The sequence below is a fragment of the Lactuca sativa genome, chromosome 8, assembly GCF_002870075.4.
Source record: "Lactuca sativa cultivar Salinas chromosome 8, Lsat_Salinas_v11, whole genome shotgun sequence".
Taxonomy (NCBI): Eukaryota; Viridiplantae; Streptophyta; class Magnoliopsida; order Asterales; family Asteraceae; genus Lactuca; species Lactuca sativa.
Window position 1 is genome coordinate 237,087,271 of NC_056630.2, and position 27,190 is coordinate 237,114,460.

Here is a 27,190-nt window from a genome sequence, read left to right on the forward strand (position 1 = left end):
GACCTCCTCCTTGTTCATGTGATAGGTCATTCGGAATTGATCATAACAAGTAGGTAAGGAGTGCAGTATGATATCAATAGCCAACTCATTGGGGAAGTTCACATTCAAATTCAGCAAACGGTCAACAAACCTTTGCATTTTCTACATGTGGCCTGTGATGGGTTCACCATCATTCATTCAAGTTGTTATCATGGAAGAGATGACTTCATACCTCTCTTGACGAGCACTCTGATGGTAACGGTCCATCAAGTCCATGTGCATCTCAAAAGGGGAAAAGTCCTCATAGGACTTTTGGAGTTCAGCTGTCATTGTGGCCAACATGATACATGCCACCTTGGTGGCATCTCTCTCATGTGCCCTAAAGTCAACGATCTCCTGTGGAGTAGCAGTAGACTCATCAATTTCTTTTAGCTCCTTGTTGAGGACATATTCCTTATCCTAGTAACGCGTGACAATCCTGATGTTCTTGGTCCAATCATCAAAGTTTGTACCATCAAAGATGACTCTCCCACAAAGGTTCATGAGAGAGACGGAGCCGGTAGGATTTGATCCAGAAGCAACATTGTTGGAAGACATCTGAAAGGAAGAAAGACAAGTTTAGATTAGATATAGAATCCTTAATAAGACACCCAAATGTAATATTAAGGCTAGGACCCAACACAATACTTTATAACTTGGAAGAGGGATGGCGTAATCCAAGCTATAAAATATTTGAAGGTAGGCGAATGACGATTCACCAATTTCCACCATGAAAAATGAAATAAATTATTAGGTTTTAATTGGATTGAAACTCCTAGATCTTTTAAGATTCATTGAGCTTAGCTTTTCAATGGCATGTTCAAATCTCGATTGTGCCTTCTCAAGTTTGTGACTGGGATGCTGAGGATCACAAACAAGGTGTGAATAACCATGCAAATTAACTTGGTACCCTTAATCTTTATCACCTAATCGATGTTTTGGTTACCCACACGTGCTCCACCAATCTATGATAAACATTAAGTCACCCTTTTTCCACTCTTACTAGTCCATGTTAGTGTGTCGGTTACCCACACACGCTCCACCAACGACTTGGTAACATACAAAGTGTAATTTCATGGGTTAGCACCAATTTCACATTTTCCTAAAGTAACTAAGATTGGGAATTTATAAAAGGTTTAGTTACTTTATATTTATCATTACACTTTTAATGAAAATTATAGTCCTTGTCCTACCCGTTCGGCTAACGACCCTCCACCAGTCAAGGAAGCAGTGGGTGAGAGTGAACACCCATTAAGCTGCCATTTTATAGGCAACAACCTTATACCCCCCTTATATACCGGCTTCGTGAATGAGGCCTACTAATGGTAAGACTGACTTGATCTTATATATATATATATATATATATATATATATATATATATATATATATATATATATATATATATATATATATATATTAACTTATAATAGTATAAAGTATAAAGGTTGAATTTTAACTTTTAAAACTCTAGGGTTTGGAATTAAAGTGTGTGTGAGACTTTACAAATTCCAAGACTTTAGGGAAAGTTTTGAAAGTATTCAAGACTCTTCATTTCTATAACTTATGAGTTTTAATGGTTTTCAAGAAAAGACTTTTGGAATTCCATAACTAGAGGACAAGTTATGGAGTCCATTAATTGGCAATTAGATCAAGAATTAAACTAACAAGCAATTTGCAAATAATTCATATGATCATCTAAAACTTATAAGCATAAACATTCATATCAACAATTTCAAGAATCATATAAACACATATAAAACTTGAAATTTTGAAAATAACCATTGTAAATGATTTAACATAATCATTACCACATTGAAAACAGGTTTTATAAGTCCAAAACAGTTTGGGGTAATGATTCTAGTCCATTTCCAGCAACAAAACTCGAAAATCTGCACGGAGGGCCTCCTACTCACTGAGTGAAACAACCTACTCAACGTGTAGGATGAGTTTAAACTTGGACTCGGCGAGTCCACTGAACAGTGAACAATTTTTCGACTTTTTCAAGCATTTTGCATCAATTATAATGAAAACAAGCGTAGGCTATGATACCACTGATGTGTTTTGAGCATTCTAACACTCCTATAGTGTACATCCAACCCTATAAATCTTGGATCTATGTTTTCTCTATTATACATGCAAATTTGATTTTCCAAGGTTCTCAGCCTAACTAGCATGTTATGGGATACTTGTAATATAAAAACTTTAGTAGAATAACATACCTTTTCTTGTGGTTGATTGCTTGGAGTCTTGAGAGCCTATCACCAATAATGTGGATGCCTCAAGTGGAATCACAAACCACCAAATCAACTTGGAAAGCTTTAGAGAATAGTATGCACTAGAGAAATCGGCCCACTCTTGTTCACTTACACACTTGTGCCATTTCATGTACCAAATACCTCTTTATATAGTATGAAGGATTAGGGTTACATCCATGAAAACCCTAATATCCATGACCTTTCATTTCCATAGGATCCATGGGTTAAAAACTCCATGGACTATCCATGCAAGCTTAGCCCATCCTTAGTGAACTTGGCCCATTCTATGTATATAAGAGTCCATAATTAATTAGTTCCTTTTTGATCACTAAATTAATTCTAAATTAATTCTTGATCAATACTAATTAAATAATATGATTTCATATTAATATATTATAACTAATAATATATTAATAAATCGATTATCCTTACAAATTGTTTCGGTGAAGTGCAACCCAAATGGACCATGTCGGGTCGGGTCAAGTACATACCAAATATAGTTACGGACTTAGACACCTTATCTAACACTTCTGTGGGTTACCGATGAAAATACATTGCTCACTACGAGGTTTGATCTTGTCGTGAGTCTCTTGTCTTACGAAAGCCTCACAGCCCCAAACCTTGTTGTGTGCTAACGTGGGAACCTTCCTTGTCCACATCTTGTGAGGTGTTTTGGCAACCTTCTTAGTTGGGACTAGATTAAGGATATGGGTGACAGTCTCTAAGGCATACCCCCGAAAATGAGATGGGTAACAAATCTCGACTCATCATGGAATGAACCATGTCCAACAAGCTTCGATTGCGCCTCTCAGCTACACTATTCAATTACGGTGTCTTAGGCGGCGTCAATTGTGAAACAATTCCACATTCCTTAAGATAGCCGTGGAACTCGATACTAAGATACTCACCACCTCGATCGGATCAGAGCATCTTTATCTTCCTGCCCAATTGATTCTCCACTTCTTTGTTAAACACTTTAAACTTTTCAAAAGTTTCTGATTTATGCTTGATTAAGTAGATACACCCATATCTGTTATAATCATTGGTAAAAGTCACATAGAAGAGGTTTCCATCCCTTGTAGTGGATCTAAAGGGCCCACACACATCGGTGTGTATGAGATCTAATAACCCCTCACCCGTTTCACACGTGCCAGTGAAGGGTGATTTAGTCATCTTCCCAAGCAAACAAGACTCGCATGTGTCATCGGCCCTAAGGTCAAATGACTCCAACACTCCATCCTTTTGGAGTTGGGCTATGCATTGCTTGTTGGCAAGTCCAAGACGACAATGCAACAAGCTTTCTTTGTCCAAACCATTGGACGCATTAATATACAACACATTATTTCCTAAGTTATCTACAACCATCACAGTATCATATACTCCATTACAAGGCAATGCCTCAAAATAAAAAAAATACCATTATAGAAAGCATTAATAGAACCAATTACATTATTAAATGAAAATCTAAAACCTTGTCTGTACAAACCATGAAAAGAAATAATGTTTCTCGCCATTTCCAACGAGTAGCAACAATCATTTAAATCTAACCCTAACCCACTATTAAGCTATAAAGAGTAAACTTTAATCTTGGTGACAGACGACACATTCCTATTCCCCATGATCAAGTTCATCTTCGCATGCTCCACATGCCTACTTCTTCTTAGACCCTGTAAATCAGAACAAATGTGAAAACCAAATCCTGTGTCAAGGACCCAAGCAATAGCATGTGATGAGTTGTTAGATTGAATAGTGTAAATACCTGCGAAGGTGGGCTTTATCTTCCCATCCTTGATGTCTTGCAAGTATTTAGGGCAGCTTCATTTCCAGTGCCCTTTATCGCGACAATGGAAGCACTCTGTATCCTTCGGATTATAGGAAGAAGTATCAGAACCACCTTTGGTCCCACTATAAGAGGATCCATCGTGGGACTTTCCCTTGTGGCTCATAGAGGGAGCCTTCTTCTTTCCTTTCCCATGTCCAATTGCCAAGACAGGGTAGCAGTGGTAGGAGTGGGAGCAACAGACTTCCCTTTTAAACTACTCTCAGCAGTTCTTAGTAGGCCTTGAAGCTTGCTTAGAGTGACTTCCTCCTTGCTCATATGATATGTCATTCGGAACTAATCATAACAAGGAGGAAAAAAGTTTAGGATAATGTCAATAGCCAACTCTTCGTCAAAGTTGACATTCAACTTTAGAAAGCGCTCCACAAACTTTTGCATCTTTTGCAAGTGGGCCGTGAAGGAGTCTCCATCCTTCATCTTAGTTGTTATCATAGAGGCAATGATCTCGTATCTTTCCTGTAGAGCATTTTAATGGTACCTTTCCATCAAGTCTTGGTGCATTTCGAAAGGATTGTAGTCCTCGTAGGACTTTTGGAGTTCAGCAGTCATAGTGGCAAGCATAATATACGACACCTTTGTCGCGTCCTTCTCATACGCCCTATACTTGGCGATTTCTTCAGGAGTAGCAGTTTCTTCATTTATCTCCTTTAGCTCTTTGTCGAGGACATACTCCTTTTCCTCGTAGTGAGTGACCATGTGAATGTTACGAATTCAATCGTTAAAATTGGATCCATCGAAGATCACCCTCCCACATAAGTTCATGAGGGAAAAGGGGTCGGAAGCATTTGAGCCAAAAGTGTTGTTTAAGGCAGACATATGAAAAAAAAAGAGACAAAGTTTAGATTATATAAGAATCCTTAATATAGCACCCAAATGATATATTAAGGCTAGGACCCAACACAATATTTCACAATTCGGAAGAGGGATGCCGTAATCCAATTGCAAAATATTTGAAGGTACGTAAATGACGATTTACCAAATTCCACCATGAAAAATGAAAAAGAATATTAAGTTTTAAATGAATTGAAATTCCTAGATTCTTTTGAGATTCAATGAACTTTTCAATGGCATGTTTCAGTCTCAATTATGCCCTTCAAGTTTGTGACTGGGATACCGAGGATCACAAACAAGGTGTGAATAACCATGCAAATATGCTTGGTACTCTCGATGTCATTTATCACCTAATCAATGTGTCGGTTAACCACACATGCTCCATTGATCTATGATAAACGTCAAGCTACCCTTTTCCACCTTTGTTAATCCCAAATTAGAGTGCCGGTTAGCCACACACGCTCCACTAACGACTTGGCAAGGTGAAAAGTGCAATTTCATGGAATAACATCATTTTCACATTTTTCCTAAAGTAACTAAGATTGAGAATTTATGAAAATCATTTAGTTACTTTATAATATCATTAAACTTATTAATGAGGAATTAGTTTGTCCTATCCTACCCGTTCGACTAACAACCCTCCAGCATTCAAGGAAGTGGTGGTGACAGTGGACACCCATTTAACCGCCATTTTATAGGCAGTTTCCTTATACCCCTCTTATATATCTTCTTCGTGAATGAGGCCTACTAACGGTAAGACTGACTTATCTTATACATATATATAATTATTCATCCTTTAATATTATAATAGTATAAGGGTTGAATTTTAAACTTTTAAAACTCTAGGGTTTAGAATTTAAATATTTCAAAATTAAACTTTTTAATCAAAATTTAAATTCCAAAACTTGAGGGCAAATTTTGAAACTGTCCAAAATCTTTTAGATCAAATTCGAAAAACAATTAAATTAATCATATAATTTATTATTATCTAAATTTGACCAAATCCAATTTTCTTTTAATTTGGCAAGATAATTACAAATTAAAAATTAAAAATAATTAGTTTATCACATAGTCTAGTAATTATCTTAAATTTTAACTATTATCTTCCAATTAGATTAAGATGTGCATTACCATAATAGATAAAAAAACGAATTTCAATTAGAAAAACAATCTATGGTAATTATCCAAATCCAGTTTTAGGAAAAAGTTCGAAATTCTGCTATCAAAACCGACTTCACGTCGTGTCAAGCTTTTGTCACATCGTGAACTTGGTAGAGAATCTAAAATCAAAAATTTCTAGCTTTAAAAATTTTATTTTTGCATCATATAACAGAAAAATTATCCTAGGCTCTGATACCACTGATGGGTTTAAGCATTACATCAATCCTATGATGCACATGGAACCCTAATACTTTAGATCTAGGTTTTTCTCAAGTTATACATACAATAACAATTATCCAAAGCATGAACCCTAATCTAGCATGCTATATTTCAAATTTTATATCTAATACAAGGTTAGAATATTACCTTTCAGTTGTAGCTTGCTTGATCTTTTCCTTTCAAGAGCTTAGTACCTCAAATGCGATACCTCTAATAGATCACAAACACTAAGAGCAAGTTGGAAGAATATGAGAGAAAGGTTAGGGATCACAAAATCGGTTGGCTATCCTTCTTAGGGTTTAGTGGCCGAAATTAGGAGTCCCATAGGGTCTTTATATAATTGAGCTGCTAGGGTTTCAGTCAAAACCCTAATCTGATTACTTAAGCCTTAAGCAGTCTAGTGGATCCTTCCAGAAGGCCCTTATGGACGAATTCTTTTATGGGCTTCCATAAAACTCATCCACCTCCTTCTTTTAGGAGTCCACAACCCATCTTGCAATTATCTTATAATTATAGTATCAGTCCCCTTAACTTAATAATCTCTTTTGATCACTAAATTAATTCCAAATTAATTATTGACCAGTATTAATTAAATAATATGATTACTCAATTAATATATTATTCTTAGAATATATTATTAAATCACAATTAACCTCTTTTGTTCATAATTCATCCAGTCAAGTTGGTATGGTGAAGGCAACCCAAAAGGACCATGCTACTATCGGGTCAAGTACATACCAATTATAGTTATGGGCTTAGACACCTAATCCAACAGTAACCCACCTGGACAATTACTCAGATGACTATTAGCTATCATTCGGATGATCCAACGGGTGGGTAATGCATATATCACGTAGTAACCTAGAATACTATAACTTATTAATATCTATGGTAATCTAGTAGAATTTACATTCTTTACCAATTCAAAATATACTTTCTTGGCTATCAAATAAGGACCAGACGGGTTAGTTGGGAGGCAAAACCATTTCGGCATATAGCTTTTCTAAAATCCAATAAGCAATCCAACACGCTCATTCTAGACACTTCTACTGTAAGTAGACCAATCATAATATTTAACTGTATATAATGACTAATCTGGTACTTATAAATTCATAATAACGACTAAGGATATAAATATAAATTACCCTAAAAGCATAGCAAGTGCAACTTAACTTACACCGATTTCTAATGTAAACCGAGAAAGTCACATGTAAAATCTTGATACTGAACACTTCTATCTATCTGGCTCTCTGATACCTCAGAACCTCACTAGAATAGTAGGGAACTAGGGAGTATCGAGGATAGGGATGTGGAAAGGTTTCTAGAGGATCTGGGATTGAATTGGTGAGGAAATAAGCTGAAAAACGCTAGTATTTATAGGACTGGAAGAGGCGCACGTCGCATACTTTATTGGGTGCGTTGGGCCTATAGGCAGTGGTGTTGTGTTAGCCCCTTTCAAATCCTGTTGCATGTCGTCTGCTTAATGGGCGACGTCACCCGGTCGACCGACGCACCCGTCTTGCCACTTTTCGACTCTCGGACAAGCCACATTTCACACTTCAACTATGGCATGTCACTTTGTCTCTCGGAGGAGGGGGCTGCTGTGACAACCGTCAAAATTCGAGTTAGTTCTAGATTTGAATAAACTTAGTTACACATATAGGCACTACACATATTAGACTTAGTAACTAGAAGCTAAGTTATAACCTAGTAGAATCTTGGAAACAGATAGAGACAATGGATAATGTGCTTGGATTTCACATTGGTATGTGAATTCTACGACTACTTAACTGTAGTGACTATCCATATTCGGGTTACTCTTTGACTCGAACAACATTTCATGAATCATATACACACATCATGCACTTGACCTAGAAGTAGAAGTGAGTTCAAAGTCTCATAGAAAGTTAAGTCAAAGTTGAAGACTAGGACTAGTATACTTGATTCCTCAAATTCGCTTGAATCTCGGAATCACTACATAGAATGCCAATAAATCGATAAAAATAAATTACAAACATTAATTATAAGTATAAAAGAGTTATAATACCATAAGATAATTTGAAGTCTCAAATATTCAATTTATTTTGATATTCAAAGTTTATTAAACTTCAAAACCCTAAAAGCCCTAAAACCTAAATTTTATAAAATTTGACATCAAGAATTCTATAAAAATAGTTATGAAATTTATAATATTATCTTAAAAAAATTAAATTCAGGGAAATATAATCAAGGAAAATAAAAATTTAAGTCATTAACATTCATCCTTAATTTATAAGTCAAAAATCAAGGTTTCATGAATAAAAACTTGATTTTAGTGCACATTTTATATAAAATTTAGATATTTTATAAAATAATTTAAATTTTATAAAACAAAATGAATGAGAAAGCGTTATTATACTCAAAATTTCGGACCCCTCTCTTCCCATATATCTCTCTCTCACTCTCACTCTCCAATACACACACATCTCTCTTTTTTCTCTCTCTAGAAAGCTCTCTCTACCTTCTCTCTAATTTCTTTTCTCCAAACACCTCAACCACAGCCTCTTAACCACAAAATTATGGAGATTCATAAGGGTTTTTCAAGCCACAAATAAATTTAAGGTAAAGAACATACATCTCTTGAAGATCCACAACAATGATTTAAGCTATGCATGTGCATTTTACTTCAAAAACTGACTTCTACTTCATCATCTTCTTCAAACTTGTTTTATTTTTGTTAAAATGGTTTTTAGAACATCATGGATGTGTTCTAACACCATGCATGTATGATAAACAAGGTTGCATGTTCATGATCTTAGTGCAAAAATCGATTTTAAGGACTAAAACATCAAACTCAAGTTAAGAGTTTTTGAGAAACAAATTTTTGTTCATAAATGAATGTATACATTTTGATAAGTTTTAATCTTTTGATCTCTGGAAACATAACTAGAATATAAGTTTATCATGATATCTTTTAAAATATTTCAAAAGATTTACTCAAAGAAATGATGAAAACTCATTTTTCTAACCAATTACCATGCATGCAATCTGCCAGATTTCTTTACCTGACTTTAAACTATAATATCTCACTCATTTCTTAACCAAAATTCGGGATTCGTTTTCTGAAATATAATATTTTGAGTTAAATTTCAAACCCAACTAGTCTCACTGTAAAATATTAAATATCCGATTTTTGGCAATTTTTACAAAATGGTTGCGCAAACAGCTCTTTTTCTGTGATCACCATTTTTGCCTTGCATGATCAATGGCCTTAAACCCAACCATAAATCTGGGGAAAAATACTTTAGAAACTTAACATATCCAGTGAATTATGGCTGAAATTTCGTGGCTTAAAACCTCACTGAATGGGCTACTCAAATTCATGAACTTCAGCCACATTTACATCTCATGCACCATTGCATGCAACATTTCTTAACTTATTTGGGTTCATTACCCCTATTTCCCTTCTGAATAACTTTTGAACATTTTTCCTTTTGAAAGCCCTCACATTTATGTGATAACCTGTAAAATACCAAGAGCTTTTATTATTTCTTTGATTTATTAAAATTATTGCTAAAACCAAGGGCATAAATCACATAAAATACTTCCAGAGGTCAATAAATCCGGAATAAATTCATGGATGACCCTTATGGTGAATAATGACCCATCACTAAATTTCATCAGTTTTTGTTTCTTTTTGGTATGATTTCCGATTTTCTTTTTGTTAGGGTATAATAAATCACAAAACCACTTTAGAAAGTGTGAAAATTTTATCTAACAATTTTCGCATACCTTACCTGTGATGAGGGACTCATAAAAATAATTTAAAAAATTTTCATCATGCCTTACTATTTTTCCCAATTTTTGGTAATTATAATTGTCTAAAAATAGGAAAAATAGTTATGATTATCCAAAATTCATGATAATTTACCAGAACATCATGTTGTACAGTAGGAGGTTACATAAACATTTTGAGGATTTTTCTCTACTGTAAACTATTTTTCTCATATTTTCTAAAGTTAATTACACTTAAATACACTTAAATACACATAAATACCCAAAACCGGATTATACAATATGAAAACCACTTTTGGTATTTTTACCAGGTTATTTATACTGTAAATGATGTTACAAAAATTTTTGGTAATTTATTTTAACTGTTTAATATTATTTCTTCAGTTAATGATTATTTAAAGGAATAAAGCAAGGAAAAATAGAAATACCCACTGAAAAATATCTTTTATATTTTTCCCAGCCTAGTTATGTATAATAACAGATAAATAAAAAGTTTGGGTAATTTTGGAAACTGTTTTCTATTTATTTCAATTTTTATTGGAATAAATGCTCAAAAATCATAAAATATAATTAAACATCTTGGAAATCCATTTTTATATTTTTCCCAGCTTATTAATGTTTAATAACAGTAATATAAAAAGTTTGGGGAATTTTCTTAACTGATTGCTATTTTTCATGAATTTATGGTTATTCAAGAAACCAAAATGGTGAAAAATAGTTAGACAACTCAAAAATTCAAGAAAATTTATCTTGAGGTCTTTGACTTCAATGAAAACTGAAATGAAAAGTTTGGGATAGTTTAGAACTAAATTGATTTAGTTTTTAATATTTAATCATTGGAACACCTCTAAAATGTTAAATATTAACATTTCAATAATGGAAATTTTCCACTTAAATTGTTATATAACAATTGATTCATTGAAATTGAATTTTCACAGAAAAATGTTTGTAACTTATCAATATTAAATTTTGACACACTATTGGCATAATTCTATTGTAGTAGTAAGTATACTAGTGTTAGATTTCGATTAGAGACTCACTAGCGAATACCATTATTGTAGGAATTGATAGTGGTACTAGTGGAGCGTAGATCAATGCATCATTTGCATCGTCTCAATGCATATTGTGAGTATTCACCACTCCCCTATTTTTGGTTTTTAAATGTTTTGGGGTGGAAAAGCATGTCCGAAAAACTATTTATGTTCGTTGTATTTAATTGACTCGTATAAACTTGATTACTATATTTTGCACATTGTGAGTATTCGCCACTCCCCTTTTTTAGTTTTTATGTTTTGGGGTGGAAAAGCATGTCCTAAACTAATTATGTTCGTTGTATTTATTTGACTCGTATAAATTTGGTTGCTATATTTTTGCACATTGTGAGTATTCACGCACTCCCCTATTTTCGGTTTTTAAATGTTTTGGGGTGGAAAAGCATGTCCTAAACTATTTTTATGTTCGTTGTATTTATTTCGACTTGTATGAAACTTGGTTGCTGTATTTCGTATGTATGTGTATGTTACTTTAATTCATGAGGACTGTATCGCGGTTAAGTCCCTGGAATCTCTAGACACAACTCATTAACTCTTTTGAGCCTATGGTTATTATGGATAGCGCTATCAGGAGGTAGACAACTCCTCACTCACACGATTCGCTTGAGTGCATTTTACCATTTTCTACACTATGTTTGTGATACACATAGTAGTCAATAGGGCACGATTCGGTCATTAGGCTTGGGTTGTGAACTCATGAATGGAAACTTGAGGCACATACGAATCTTTATGCACATACGAAACTTGTATTCCCATGTTAGCAACGACACTTGTATACTTATTTTAGCAATGAAACTTGAATACTTATTTTACCAACGAAACTCGTTACTCATTATAGCAATAAACTTGTTTATTAATTATAGCAATGAACTTTGTTTCTCATTACAACAACGAACTTTTATTACTGAAAACTTATATACATGGTTTAGCAATGAAATTGTTTGCTCATTGTAGCAACGAAACTGATTGCTCATTTTAGCAATGAAACTTGTTTACTCGTTTGAGTAACGAACTTTATCTTCCATGAGAATATGAATGTTGTATCTTATTCGGGCAACATACTTTATCTCTCATGATGACAAAGAACTTTGTGTTTACAAACTTATTTACTCATTTTAACAATATACTTTTGTTATTGGAAACTCTTATCAAAACTTTGATTTTGATTCATGAAACCAATATTATTTTCAAACTTGTGAGTACTCACCAACTATTTTCATAGTTGACGCTCGTTTTACATGCTTTTTCAGGAATCATCGAGTAAGTGGCACTTAGGGACACTTCACTTTTAGGAGCATTCGCATGTGTTGTATTTCTATTTTCATTGTAATTTCTTGTAAAAGTTGTTCAAACCCATTGTAAATTTGTAATGATTTTTAATACTATGGTTGGTGTTGTCTTTTAACTTTTGCTATGAAACCCTTTATACTGCCACGCCTCATGTTTCCGCTTTAGCGGGGTGTGACAGCTGCCGACAATTCCACGTGGCACCTCCTAGTTGTGTCACGCCATCACATCATGTGTTTTCTCGAAATCTCTAAACAAACATATCTTTCACATACGGGCTCCATTTTCGACGTTCTTTATACTCATATAATCCTCTCAGCGAGTTCTATATCTTTCCTAAAGGTCTCAGTAAATAATTGTCACTCTATTTTAAATTCATATTTTTATAGATATTATGTTGTTAAAGTCCATGTGAAATTTATAACTCCTTCATACGAACTCCGTTCTTGATTATCTCTATATCAACGAATTCGTATTCACGATATCTTCAGCTTTCATTTAGATTGTTTTGGATAACAATCAACCGATTTTAATTTTGATTTCTATGCCGCGCACTGTTGTACTAAAACTTCAAAAAAAAATTGTAATTTCCTCATACGGAATTAGATTTTAGCATTATTTATATGTACGCTCTTCCTTTTATGATTGTTGTGACTTTGATTTGGATTACTTAAGATAATAAGCTACATATCCCCAGTTCACTTTTTACGACACGTTTTTTTTCCGTATAGGGCTGAACGCGAAACTTCAAAGAAAAATAACTTCTTCATACGAAGTTAGATTCAAGCGTTCTATATATCTCTAAAAATTGTATTGACGTCTACTACATGTTTATGATGTTTATTTTAGCTAAATATATATATATATATATATATATATATATATATATATATATATACACACACACACACACACACACTTTGAATTTATAAACAAACAATTTATATTGAATCCTAATGTAGAGTGAAAATGGGGTGTTACATTATAGGGACTTGGTTTGTTAATTTAATTAAGTGTTTAATTAATTAAATGAAATATGGTAATCTAGAAGGTTCTAGATTAAGGAATTTGAAAGTCAGATAATTATCCTTTAAGGGGTCTTAGGTTGGATATGATGATGAGTTTCTTTCTGGGAAAACCCTAGAATTCGGTAGTACCAATTTGATCTTGAAACCTTAACCCTTAGCCACCTACATAACACGTAAGGAGTTCTACGCTGCGCTTAGGCTTTAGGTCTGGATATGTTTTGTGGCGTTCAAGGAGTTTATCCATGGGGTGAAGTCAGATGTTGATGGTCTGTTTCTTGGGTGCGACTACAAAAGAGGAGCTCTCTTTTGGGCTCTTAACACTCGTCATTTGATATATATCTAAGAAGGTTTCAACAACTACAAAGGTATGTACTATGCTTTCCTTCTCTTTAAGTTTAGTTGAAATTGATTGGTTGAACATGGATCTATGTCTGATTTATGAGCTTATTGTTTTTGTTTCTTCCGATGTGTGCCTTTGTGTCCTTTTAGACCCCTCATAACCTAACACCAACCACCAACCACTACCAACTTCGATGAAGCGTTTTGGAGTTTGATGAACCATTCACAAGAAACAAAAAGGGTTTTAGAGTTTGGTTTCTAGTGATAAAAACTGATACACTCAATGATTTTCTGATGTTGGTGGCTAGTAGTCTGGTCAGAAAAGAGTTAGGGTGAGAAAGATGTAGGTTTTAGATGACAAACCAGATATGTTGTGGAAATGGTGGTGACAGACCAATTTGTGGCGGGATGTTGTGGTGGCGGAATAAATGTTTTTACACGACATTTTTCTATATATCATCTAGCGGTGGTGTCTGTTGGGGTGGAAGACAAAGGTGAGTGATGGTTGGTGGTGTTTGTCTTCAATGCCTTCAAGCCGCTAGTGAGGGGTGGTTAGTAGAGTTTGGCTTTACCACCCATGATGATAGAAGGGTGCGAGAGAGTTTTCTTCACCTAATGCTAACCAAGATGAAGGAAAAGAAAAAAAGAGGGCGAGTCGATGGGTAGGGGCTAAGATCTGATGGGTGGGGTGTAAATTTTAAAGTTTAATTGAATTTACTAGTTAAAATATAAAAAAGAATTTTTAAATTAAATTAAAAGGATAGTAAATATTTCACCTTTCTAAAAAAACAAACCATACAAAAATGAAATTTTAAAGACTAAAGTCGTAGGCATCTTTATTGTTATACTACATTAGTATGTTTTGACATATCATGCAATTTTAATAAGTGTTTAATCATTTGTATATATAATTACTTGTTTTTATGTTAAATAAATATTTATTTATTTGTATATATATAATTACATGTGGTTGGCATGCAAAATGCCATTTTGAGTGGTTAGCATGGAAAATGCCATTACGGGTATTAAATTTTTCATGCAACTAAGAAAAATAAGGTAATATTTTAACAATGTTACAAATTCTATAGATAGAAGATTTATTAATATACAATGTATTAATAAATAAAATACTAAAAGGATACATGATACATGATAAGAAAACTAAAAGAATCACGTTACAGTATTTTTTTTTTTTGAAAAATACATTTTTATTTTATATATTTAGCCTTTGAAATTCCATAAAAAATGTTAAACATCATCATTTAATATATATATATATATATATATATATATATATATATATATATATATATATATATATATATATATAAATTTAAAAGTTAATTTAAAATATTTCGTACTCTCGTAATTTAGACAAAAGAAAATTAATCTAAATCTAAATCATAAACAAATGGACTCCTCCAAAATTCGTTAGGCGTTGATTTGGTCTAACCTACGAAATTGAGGGTTCCTTTTGTAAATCATCAAGACTTATAAAACAATTTGCAAAATGGAGCATGAGTTTACTACAAAATCAGATTACATTTACTCTACCATTGACCTCCATCTCAATCACCCCCATTTTTGTAGCAATGCTGAACGGCTCAACGGCGAAGAAGAAATGGGGATTTCAGGGGAACCCGGAGCTACATGCGGCGTCGGAGATAACCATTAGAGGTGTTCTCACTATGCTCCGGTCAAAGCTCAATCAATCCGACACCAGATCCGTCATTCCTCTCGGCCATGGCGACCCTTCTGCTTTCCCCTGCTTCCGTACTTCTCCGATTGCAGAAGATGCCATCGCCGCCGCCGTTCGTTCTGCCAAGTTCAATGGTTATTCCTCTACCGTTGGTATTGCCCCTGCTAGAAGGTACTTTTACTTCCTCTTCTTCTTCATACTCTTACATACATTTAGCCAATTGAAGTTTCCAAGTGTTTCGTTCTTCTTTTTGAAACATTCATCTTCTGATTATCGCCAATCGCAAAGTTATTTTGTTGATATTTGGCTTTATTGTCTCATTGATGCATGTGTTTGTGAGTTCAATTGGTTAATCAAGGGCAAATCCTGGTGAATTACTGATCGGGCTTTTTGATTTCCGTTTTCAACTGATTTCTCTATCCCCAATTGATGCAACAGATGATTTATCACTTCGTTTAACTAGTACATGTTAAATGATTCCTATGGAATTTATGGAATTGATATCATATTCGCAAAATCAGTGTCTGTGTGTGAGTTTTGTCATTTTCGCAATATGGGTGGAATTTAACAATATCAAAAAAACAATTGATTATTGATGAATCAGAAAGTATACCATTGTTGACTTTTTCAGTGTTATTTTCAATTCTTTGATCGAATCATAGAAGTTGCTTTCACGTAAGAACATCTAGTAAATTAGTCAGGTGAATTAATTGTTCTTATATTTTAATGTATTTTTCTTGTCTCTTCGAAGTTGAATTGTTAGGTAAGACGCGATTCAAAGGAATCTTTTTTGGGCCATCCCAATTCCCTATGTTCAGAATTCTTTAATAGTAATAATGTCATTTAAAAAAAAAAAAAATGTTATTTTAGGAAATTTTTGTGGCAAAGTGTTATATTTTTACATAATGAAATAATTAACATAAAATAATTCATATAGTTTATATAATTTTTAAAGAAGCTGAAGAGTTATAAGAATTTTTTGTGGCAAAAGTGTTAGGCTATAAGGAATGCCTTTAATTTCCTACTATTATGATGAGTTGACTTTTTTCATAAAAAAAAAAAAAAAAAAGTTAGAGCATGAAACCTAATTAACCACTTAAAAATGATAAATACGCTGTCTCATTCGGATCTTCCGTTCGATTAACTCGAACTTTTCAACAAGCTCTAATGCAAGATGAAAAACAAGTATAAGGATTTATAATTTTTAGGTTTTAATGACAATTTTAATTTAAGCCTAGCGTTATTTTTAATTTTATGTGTTTTAGTTTAATTTTTATTTTCACTTATAGTAATTTACTTTTAATTTGGTTTAATGGAATTTTAATTTTCTTTTAAAAATCATATTTTGTAATTAAAATTAAGTATTTAAAAAAGTAATAAATAGAAATATTTAATGATGTAAAATTGTGAGTATTTCCTAAGTAGAATAAGTGTGCATGCAATGCTACTCATCTTTCAAATTTAGCATGCCAGTTTTTACACTAATTATTCACATCAATAAAATATCAATACTCTTTCAAAATGGTACTCATTGCCACATCAACAACCATTTGATATATTTTTAATCAAATATATTTATTTATATTTTTAATAAGAAAATATATAAAACCAAATCTATTCATAACAATTATAATTAATTATGTTTGATTATAGATATTTATATACATGGTATTTTTGAAATTGTCTTTTTTGTTAAAAACTTAAAATACACATTGTTAAAATATTATAAAATATAGGTATTAACGTTAAATGCACAATTTTGTATTATAATAGACATATGTTTTCAATTTTAGAAAGGAATCATCTAGCTTACAAATAATAGACAAGTGACATTGCAAATCTTGTGAAAGCTTGCAATGCGGATGTTTTAATAATGTAGTGAAACGATGTGACTTAAAATAACATATTTTTTGAGTAAATATGTTATGAACCATTTTTATAGCTTTACCACCTCGCCCTAACAAAAAAATAAAGGTGATGAATATTCCATAATAAATAAGGTATTCCCACATCTTGGTTTTAATATTAAAAACCTAATATTGTGTTTAATCGTTTGTGAGTGGGTTTATTTTAAATTCATTTTGGTTTTAGCTAAAATAATTTAAGGAACCATATGTTTGGGAAAGAACATCTTCCAATAGTGTCTTTTTAATGGTTAGTCGATTTTTTACTAGATGCATTCATTGGATTGGTTTAATTCGGTTTTCATTGAACTATTTTATCAAGGTTCTATGATATTATAAATAGTTATATAGTTCAATAGATATCGATTGAAGGCAAACGAACAACAAGCTGTGCCGCTAGCTCTTTCTAGATGACAAAACCAATTCTTTTAAACTATTTTATTGTTTGGTTTAAAACAAAACCGCACTGGTATAAAAAATTGTAAAACCGCACAATCAGGAAAACCAAAGATGGTGGTTTCATACAATTTGCGGTTCGATTCTAACCTACAACCGCAGATTATACTCACCCCTACTCTGTTTAACAATATAAACTTGAGCCAAAGTTGTAATTTACAAAATGAATTTGAATCTTAAACAAATGGACTCCTTTAAAATATCTTAGGGGTTGATTTGGTCTAACCTACAAAATTGAAGGCTCATTTTGTAAATAATAAGACTTTAAACAATTTGCAAAAATGGAACATGAGTTTACTACAAAATCAGATGACTCCATCATTACCTCCATTTCAATTACCCCCACTTTTGTAACGAGTGGAGAGCGATGGAGAACGGCTCAGCGGCGAAGAAGAGATGGGGATTTCAGGGGAACCCGGAGCTACATGCGGCGTCGGAGATAACCATTAGAGGTGTTCTCACTATGCTTCTGTCAAAGCTCAACCAATCGGACACCAGACCCGTCATCCCTCTCGGCCATGGCGACCCTTCTGCTTTCCCCTGCTTCCGTACTTCTCCGATTGCAGAAGACGCCATCGCCGACGCCGTTCGTTCTGCCAAGTTCAACGGTTATTCCTCTACCGTTGGTATTGCCCCTGCTAGAAGGTACTTTTACAGTTTACTTCCTCGTCTTCCTTGTGCTCTTACATACATGTAGCCAATTGAAGTTTCCAAGTGTTTCTATCCGGTTTTTGAGACAATCATCTTCTGATTTTCGTGAATCGCACAGTTATTTTGTTGATATTCGGCTTTATTGTCTCAGTGATTTGTGTGTTTGTGAGTTCAATCGGTTAATCAAGGGCAAATCCTGGTGAATTACTGACAATAATCTTCTGATTGGGTTTTTTGATTTCCGTTTTCAAGTAATTTCTCGATCTCTAATCGATGCAACAGATGTTTTTTCAATTTGTTTAACTAGTACATGACTAGATGTTAGATGAATTCTATGGAATCCATGGAATTGATATCGATTTCATCGAAAGTAGTGCATATTTCGTCATTTTCCTTGTTTTTGCTTCTGTCAACATAAAGTTCACTGATTGCAAAATCAGAATCCATGGCATCTTATCCCCTTCTCTGGGCTCGTTATCTGACAACATGATGCAGATTCACATGAATCACTTGTTCATAATTCTCGGTGTGGGTTAGCAATATAGGTGGAATTTAACAATATCAAAGCAATACTTCATGAATCATAAAGTATACCATTATTCACTTCGTTAGTGTAATTTTCAATTTTGCGATTGGAGTTGTTTTCACCCAAGAACATCTAGTAAATTAATCAGGTGAAGCAATTATTTTTATATTTTAATATATTTCCTTGTCTCTTCCAGTTGAATGATTAGGTAAGATGTGATTCATGCAATCTTTTTCAAAGGAATCTTTTTTATGGCATCCCAATTCCCTATGTTCACAAGTCTTTAATCATTTTAATCATAAGCTCTTTCTTTTTATTACCTTTTTTTAACCTTTATCAAGAGGTGGCCCATGTGGCCCACTATTTTCTATTTCTTTTTTATTATTATTAGTCACAATCACTGTCACAGTCATAATTTCATATATTTTTTTACAGTGCTGTAGCAAAATACCTGTCACAAGATCTTCCAGATAAATTATCAGCGGACGATGTATTCCTGACAGTCGGTTGCACACAAGCTATTCAAACCATAATAACCGTGCTTGCCGATTCCAAAGCAAACATTCTACTCCCAAAACCAGGGTTTCCATATTACGAAGCTGTTTGTCAATCATGTCATTTGGAGGCCCGTCACTTTGACCTTCTTCCAGATAAAGACTGGGAAGTCGATCTTGACGCAGTTGAAGCTCTCGCAGACGAAAATACAGTTGCCATGGTTATCATTAACCCCGGAAACCCTTGCGGAAATGTTTTCACTCACCAACACCTACAAAAGGTGTTTATTATTTCTTTTTCATTTTTCAGTCAACGCAGTACAATCTGTTTTGTCTTATCTGACTATGAACCTATGGATTGAGTTTTTTTTTTTTAGGTGGCGGAGACTGCAAGGAAGCTTGGGATATTAGTGATTTCGGATGAAGTTTATGATCATCTTGCTTTTGGGAAAAATCCTTTTGTTCCGATGGGAGTTTTTGGATCAATTACACCTGTTGTTACACTTGGCTCCATATCCAAGAGGTGGATTGTGCCAGGCTGGCGACTCGGATGGCTTGTCATCAATGATCCTAATGGCATCATTAAAGAACACGGGGTTCTCTCTCTCTCTCTCTCTCAAACACACACACACACACAAACCATCTACATAAATATACAATCTTTTTAATAAATTTATATACACACTATACTAATTAATTTTTTTTCTTCAGATTATTGAATCCATTACCGGATATCTAAATATATCCTGCGATCCCCCAACGTTTATTCAGGTATATTTCAGAAATTCCACATCTGGGCTTTTTATGGGCCATTGTGTATCTGATTTATATCTAACATGATGCTTTTGGGCCAACAGACTAAACTGTGTGGGGAATTTATAACTTTTTTGAAGAAAAAAGTTGACATTTACAAAATTTTATTCTACTTTTATATAATTTTGGGTTTATTTAACGTGTAGGGTGCAGTTCCGGATATTCTTGGGAAAACGAATGACGATTTTTTTTCAAAAATTGTAAATATAATAAAAGAATGTGCGAATACTTGTTATGAGGGGATTCAAGATGTCCATGGTATAATTTGCCCAAGCAAGCCTGAAGGATCTATGTTTGTTATGGTAAGAGGATTAGACCAATATATTAATTTTAGGGTTTACAAACTATTTACAATGTTCAAAAAACACATGTGAATTAAACAAATGTTATCAAATAGTATTAAATATCAAGTCTTGTTTATGTTTAAAAGGTGAAATTAGATCCATCGGTCTTCGAGGACATTAAGGATGATATGGAATTTTGTGTCAAACTTGCTAAAGAAGAATCGGTGTTAATCCTTCCAGGTATAATTAATTACTAACTCAAGTGTGACTATTCACGAAAAATAAAAATAAAAAATAAAAAATGCTTTTTCATATATATATATATATATATATATATATATATATATATATATATATATATATATATATATATATATATATATATATATATTTATTAAAAATCATTTATTCAACAATATTTCTTTTTCACAGGTATAACCGTAGGACTTAAGAATTGGCTCCGGGTAACATTTGCTATCGAGCCAACATATCTTGAAGATGGCATTAAGAGGCTTAAAACCTTTTGCGAAAGACACTCCAAGAAAAAATAAAGTGTGAAATCTTTTCTATTACTCAAGAATTAAAGGAAATTTGTAGATCATCAATTGCTCGTTGAATCCAACACTTTACGTGTATTAAATAGTTGATTGATTAGATCTTGTGACATGGGATTTTATGGTATTTTAATTTTCATTTCCATTATTATTATATTGTTATGATTAGACTCAAATACCAAATCGTGCATGTGCTTTGTTAAAGTTTATGAGAGCTCCTCCAATAAGAGTTTATTATTATTTTTTTTAAATGTTTTTAATATTGTATTTACGACATCGAAGTGGTTTTTACTATTGGAGTTGATACACATTTGCTTTTATGTTATTTTAAAGTGTTATAAACTACTATATGATCATGATCATGTGCTTTGCTGGGGTTCTTACTTGTGGTTTTCTTGTGTATATCACAACTTCAACAAACACTACAAATTTAAAAGAAATGAACGTTATCTAAATTATCAAAAGTTGAAAAGATTTTAGGGACTATTTTTGTAAGTTAGATTGTTTATGAATAATCCATAAGAATGTAGAGGCCATAAATATAAAAAGAAGTATTATAATACGCATTATAAGTAAAGTTGAGAAGAGTTTAGGGATTATTTTATACAATTTATATTCAGTTTTTTGCCGTTTAATCTGTTTTTTAATTTAATTTAACAATTGTATTGATAAAATGTATGTATCACTGTATTTGTTGCTAGCGAAATATATAGGCTAATACTATTGTATATACCGGTCTTGTAAATTGTATTTACAAAAATATAGATTTTCAGGAAAAAAAGATGAAAGAAAAACAGTTATAATGAGGCAAATGGCAAGTAAAAAAATAAAAAGGGTATTGTTAAGGAGTAATAACTTATGGATTACAAGGGTAAAAAACTAATAAAAAAAGGAAAAAGGTTGCAAATGGCAAGTTAAGTAGATTGTAAAGGTAAAAATTGAAAGAAAACGGGCAAGTTGGATAATTTAAGAATAGAATATAAAACTGTAAGGACCAATTTTGAACCGCTAATCAGGCTTGTACGCTATGCATTTTATGTAACACTTTTAGCCACAATAAATTTGTGAGAGGAAATGTAAGTTACATTTGTATATATTTATAATTGTAGAGTGGATTTCAAAAGTAAACAATTACAAGGGATTTAATTGCATCTATCCAAAGACACTTTCATCATTTGTGCATTATAGCATCTTATATTCATTTTTTCTTGATTACAACATTGTACTTCATTAAATTGCATTTGACCATGTGCAAAACGTATGAATGTTAAACAAATCACCTAAACTATATTGGTTCTTGCAATCGACCGGTTGAAGAAACATGTTTTAGCAGATTTTATTCAATGATTTTCTATTAATGGTAATGTATTTACATTTGATATAAGTTTATTGCTTAGATGTAGATCGTGAAATTACGTTATGCTTTTAGGAATTATGTTAAATTGTTCCAAAAAAGAAGATGCACTTTCTTTAAAGGCATTGTACTATTGTAGTCTTTGACCATGAATAGTTGTTTAATGCAAGATGTAGTGGATGTCGCAGACAAAGCAAATTAAAGGAATGTATACATGTCCTTAAGTTGATTTATTAAAAGCGTACTTATAGATATCCTTTTGTGGTTATATTGTACAAGTTATCTAGATAATAAGGCTTTCATTTTAAATATAAAATCTATAATAAAATAAAGATATTGTCAAAATATAAATACTCAATGAGAAAAAGGCATGTTTTGGTTTATTTATTATTCAAAATCCATTTTCAGTAAATTGAATTTGCAAATGAAATTTACCTTGACCCCTGAAATAATTTCCAGTATTTAAAAATACATGATTTTTAAGTTCTTTTTAATATGTTGGTATGTAAATTTATTTTTCTTCATTTACAATTGTTAAACTAATATTTTATTTATTGTGGGATAGTAGAAGAATAGAAATGATCATTTACATATTTTTAAACAATTAATTTAAGCTAAAAAAAAAGAAACAAAGTTTAAGTATGCAAGACTTTGGGATTGTTTTTTCTTTTCAGATCAAGTCTTATATGGATAAAGCGATTCAATGAGTAACAATGTATTCCCGGATAAAGTCGTACATATGTAAACATGTTTCTTTCAATTTTGTGTAATCAAAAATTAAAAATCAACCACCTTTTTGAATAGCAATGTATTTTTCTTTTTTCAATTTTGAGCTATCAATATCTTTTCTTTTAATTTTGAGGTATCTAAATGAAAAACCAATCATGTTTTTGAATAAATTTCTTTTCCAATTTAAGGTATCATAATTAAAAATCAATCATTTTTTGGCATAAAAATGTTAACTTTTTACCCGAGCGATAACCGTTATATCGAGTGCATAATTTGCAAAAGTCATGGAAATGGTTTGAGGTGTTCAATAATTTAAAAGTACATTGTCGTTGCTCATTCTTTTTGGTTTAAGATTGTAACACCCTGTTTCAAGTCATTTCATAATTCGGGGCCGTGACCCGAAGATCAGGTGTCATCAGGCTTCAGACTTTGGTAACAAGAGGTTTAGACCCATTTGAATGTGGGTAATGTAGATTATGTTATCCTAGAGTTCGGTTTGTGCTTTAGAGTCAAAGGGTAAAATGGGAAAGTAGTGTTCTAGACTTCTTTTATGAATTATGGATTTTAGTTCGATGTGTTTTAAGTCAAAAGTAATTAGATATGGTTGTAGAGCTCCTCAATACCTTTTTGTGGATATAAAGATCATCGAAATTGGAGTTGAAACGAAGAAGAGATGACCGTTTGATGTTTGGACGGTTTTGGGTTAAGCTGAGTATGATGGGCGTACAAGGGGAGTACGTTGGGTGTACTAAGGCATCTTGTGTACGCTAGGCGTACCAGGAGTACGCAGGGCGTACATGATCAGTGCACAAACCTTATTTTCGTGGTTGATCCCTATTTAAGCCCCTTAACTCCCCAAAAATCATTCCATTCTCAGCCTCCACCTCTCCAACACCCTTTCTATGAAACCTTAACCCTAGTTTGAGCCTTGTAAGCTAAAAAAAGGTGTTTTTGAGTGCTTTGGAGTATGCATGGTGCACCTTGGAGAAGAATGAAATTCTTGGAGAAGTGTTGGTTGTATTGGAGCTTATAGATCTAGACTTTGTTCACCTTGATCTATCTTCTAGAGGTATAAAGTTTGAATCTTGATGATGCATTTGTTAGATATACCTAGTTTTGGATGTAATGAGCTTTTGGTAATTTTAGTGCATAAAGTTTAGATCTTGAAATTCTGTAACATTGTTATAGACAAAGTTGGAAACTTTATCCATCTAAACATCATTGTGATTCAGATCTAAAGGTTGGAGACTTAGACTTAATGGATTAAGTTGAAAAGGATGCATTGTTTTGTCCTTTTGATGCTTAAAGGCTAGATCTTGATGGTTTGGACCATTTTAATGGATACAGTTGGAAACTTTATCCATTATGGAGCTTCTATGATCCATAAAATTATGATCTTGATCCTTCTATACCTTCCATGAAAGTGTCATGATATCTTAATGGATTATTAAGTTAAGGTTTTGGCTTTTGGACCTTTTCTAGACATGGAAATTCATAAAGATGGAAACTTTATGACTTAGAATGATGTTGTGGGACTAGATCTACGTGTTGGATGAAAGGAATTAAGAGATTAAACACTTAATGGAAAAGTGTCTTGAGCCTGTAGATCCAAAATTAGCTTCTCATTTGCAAGCATTTTGAGGTAAAAAGATCACACCTTAATGATCATTTATGTTAGATCTACTTTGTGGTGTTTCTTGGACAATTTTGAGTCTTTTGTGTTAAAGATGAGCTTTTGATCTATTCCAGAAGTAACAGATGCTAGATCTAAGCTCCATTTAGGCCCATGTTCATAAAAATGCAAACTTTATGGAGTATTTTGATCTATGCATGTGTTAAGATCTTTATTAAGATCTTTTTGAGCTTTTGAGTCCCATTAAGCCATGCATGAGTGTAAAGTTGCCAACTTTACATGATAAGCCCCCCTTTAGGATTAGATCTGAGAGTTTGGCTTGAGGTCTCAACCGATTAAGTGCTTAATAGAGTAGGTTGGCAAACTAGGGAGTTCGATGGGCGTACCCAGTTGGTACGCTGTGCGTACTAGCCCTAGATAGAGTACGCTAAGCGTACAAGGTGAGTACCCTTTATGTACTCAACACAGGTGCTTTTGGGCTTAACGTCTTCAGTATTGAGCCATTTATTGGGTTTGTAAGTTTGGGCCTGGTTGGGCCATTAGACATCCGTCTTGGAATTAGGGCTAGCATGTTGGCCTTCCTTGGATCTAGGCCCATGATGCGTTTTCGGCCCAATTTGAAAGTGTCACACCCCCGAACCAGACGGCGGAAACGTCCGGGGGCTGTCGTGACTCAATTGAATACCATAACATTGAATATATATGAAACAAACAACATTCGTCACCATTCATCAACAGAATACAACCAGTAGTGTTTACATGTCATACATTGTTTGAGATATTACATTTCCAAAAATTAATATTGTTTGGTTCATTCAAAAATAAACTGCAACCGTCACTGAGCATGATTTCCCTTGATTCACTGGTTTCCTGAGAATACAAGTATTTTGAAAAACGTCAACATATGAAATGTTGGTGAGTTCATAAGTAGTGTCTGAAATCGAATGTTTATATTGTTTGAAAAACCACCAGAAAATCCGATATTTTCTGAAAAGGAAAGCTTTCAAAAACGTTTGTGAAGATCCATAGGTATGCTTGTTTGTTTCTATACTTGCAAAAATTGTTCATTTAAGATGTATGCGTTTAAAATCTGTATGTGATAAAAACCCTAGGGAAACCCGATGTTCCCCTAGTTCTTTTGAAATCCGTTGAGTTGCGTTGAAATCATTACAAAAATAGTAGTATCGGTCCCAAGCGACGTTGGAAGGTTCTCGAGCATTGATTATTTACTACAAACCCGCATTACACAAATGCCCGGTTTATAGATATACCAACGATTCCCGAAGGCGTCGTCAGTACTAATCACGTTATCCAATCGCCCGGACTATGAGTGGTCCCACATCCGAAGAGAAAGAGGTCACTAAGACCCCGGTAACTCTATTAACCGGCTGGGAAAAATGTGTGCGAGGGGTCCCCGACCCGCCTCGTAAAATGTGTAGACTTTTCTAGCAATACCATGGCCCTTGGGGTCCAATGATACAAGCCATTGAAAGTCACCCTACGTTGTGCCGAGTCGGTAAAACTCAACACTTCGTAGTAAAAAAATGTCTTCGGGCCTTAAGATCAGGTCATTGGGCTAGCTAGGCCCAACAAACAAGATTTTACACTTTTGGGGCCCGAAGATGGTGCGTAGACGTCTGTGCACACTCGTATGTATGTGTATTACCAATCGTTATTTGTATGTATCAAAGAGTTAGTAGTTGTGGATTTTCATTGGCTCGAGACCGAGCCAATTCGTTTAACAACGACTTTTGGTATTGTAATGAGTTGTACTTCGTTGGTAGTTGAGGTATCATTATTTGATCACATTGTACATAATGAATCAGCCTTGAAATATTTCTGTTTTCAGCCCCTCGTTATTTGTAAAATTTACATTTTCAACCCTTTTATTTGAATATTTCCCGGTTTGGTCCTTAAACTATTTTTCTTGACATTTTAACACCAAAAATTATTGAAATTAATATTTTCCAGCATATTTTTCAAAGAAAACAGTTTAAGTCCCTGAAAATGCAGTTTTTCTCGGTTTAGTCCATATTTTCGCAATTTTGACAATTTTAGCCCAAAATGGAAAATTTTTGCAACTTTGGTCCTTTTTAAATTTAAAAAGCATTTTAAACCTTTGAAAAGGGTTTGGGACACTTATAGTCCACTGTTTTACAGAAAGTTACAGTTTTGGCCCTCTAAAACAGAAAAATTCGCATAATGGGCCTTATTGGGCCGAAATTTGCATTTTTAGCCCAATAGGCTTGAAATTTATGTTTTTAATCCACCAATTAAATAGAATTCCA

The 27,190-nt window shown here is 33.3% G+C and overlaps 1 protein-coding gene across 2 annotated transcripts; it reads left to right on the forward strand.

The window, feature by feature from the left end:
- The first annotated feature begins 15,369 nt into the window (after positions 1 to 15,369).
- LOC111906717 (tyrosine aminotransferase) lies at positions 15,370 to 21,340 on the forward strand. Of its 2 annotated transcripts, none has more exons than XM_023902489.3 (7): positions 15,370 to 15,675; positions 19,477 to 19,816; positions 19,913 to 20,131; positions 20,247 to 20,306; positions 20,495 to 20,650; positions 20,779 to 20,872; positions 21,065 to 21,340. In XM_023902489.3, the coding sequence occupies exons 1-7, from the start codon at positions 15,398 to 15,400 to the stop codon at positions 21,181 to 21,183; spliced, it is 1,266 nt and encodes a 421-aa protein (XP_023758257.1). In that variant the 5' UTR covers positions 15,370 to 15,397; the 3' UTR covers positions 21,184 to 21,340. The 2 variants fall into 2 exon arrangements, with proteins under 2 accessions (XP_023758257.1, XP_023758259.1); XM_023902491.3 differs by lacking the exon at positions 15,370 to 15,675 and adding an exon at positions 18,190 to 18,509.
- Positions 21,341 to 27,190: the final 5,850 nt, after the last annotated feature.

What these genes read in the sequence shown, in the direction of transcription:
- LOC111906717 (XM_023902489.3), top strand. Translation starts at nt 15,398, where the DNA reads ATGCTGAACGGCTCAACGGCGAAGAAGAAATGGGGATTTCAGGGGAAC. An exon ending in ATCCCCCAACGTTTATTCAG is followed by an intron (nt 20,307 to 20,494) that starts GTATATTTCAGA and finishes TTTAACGTGTAG; the next exon opens with GGTGCAGTTCCGGATATTCT. An exon ending in AAGGATCTATGTTTGTTATG is followed by an intron (nt 20,651 to 20,778) that starts GTAAGAGGATTA and finishes TATGTTTAAAAG; the next exon opens with GTGAAATTAGATCCATCGGT.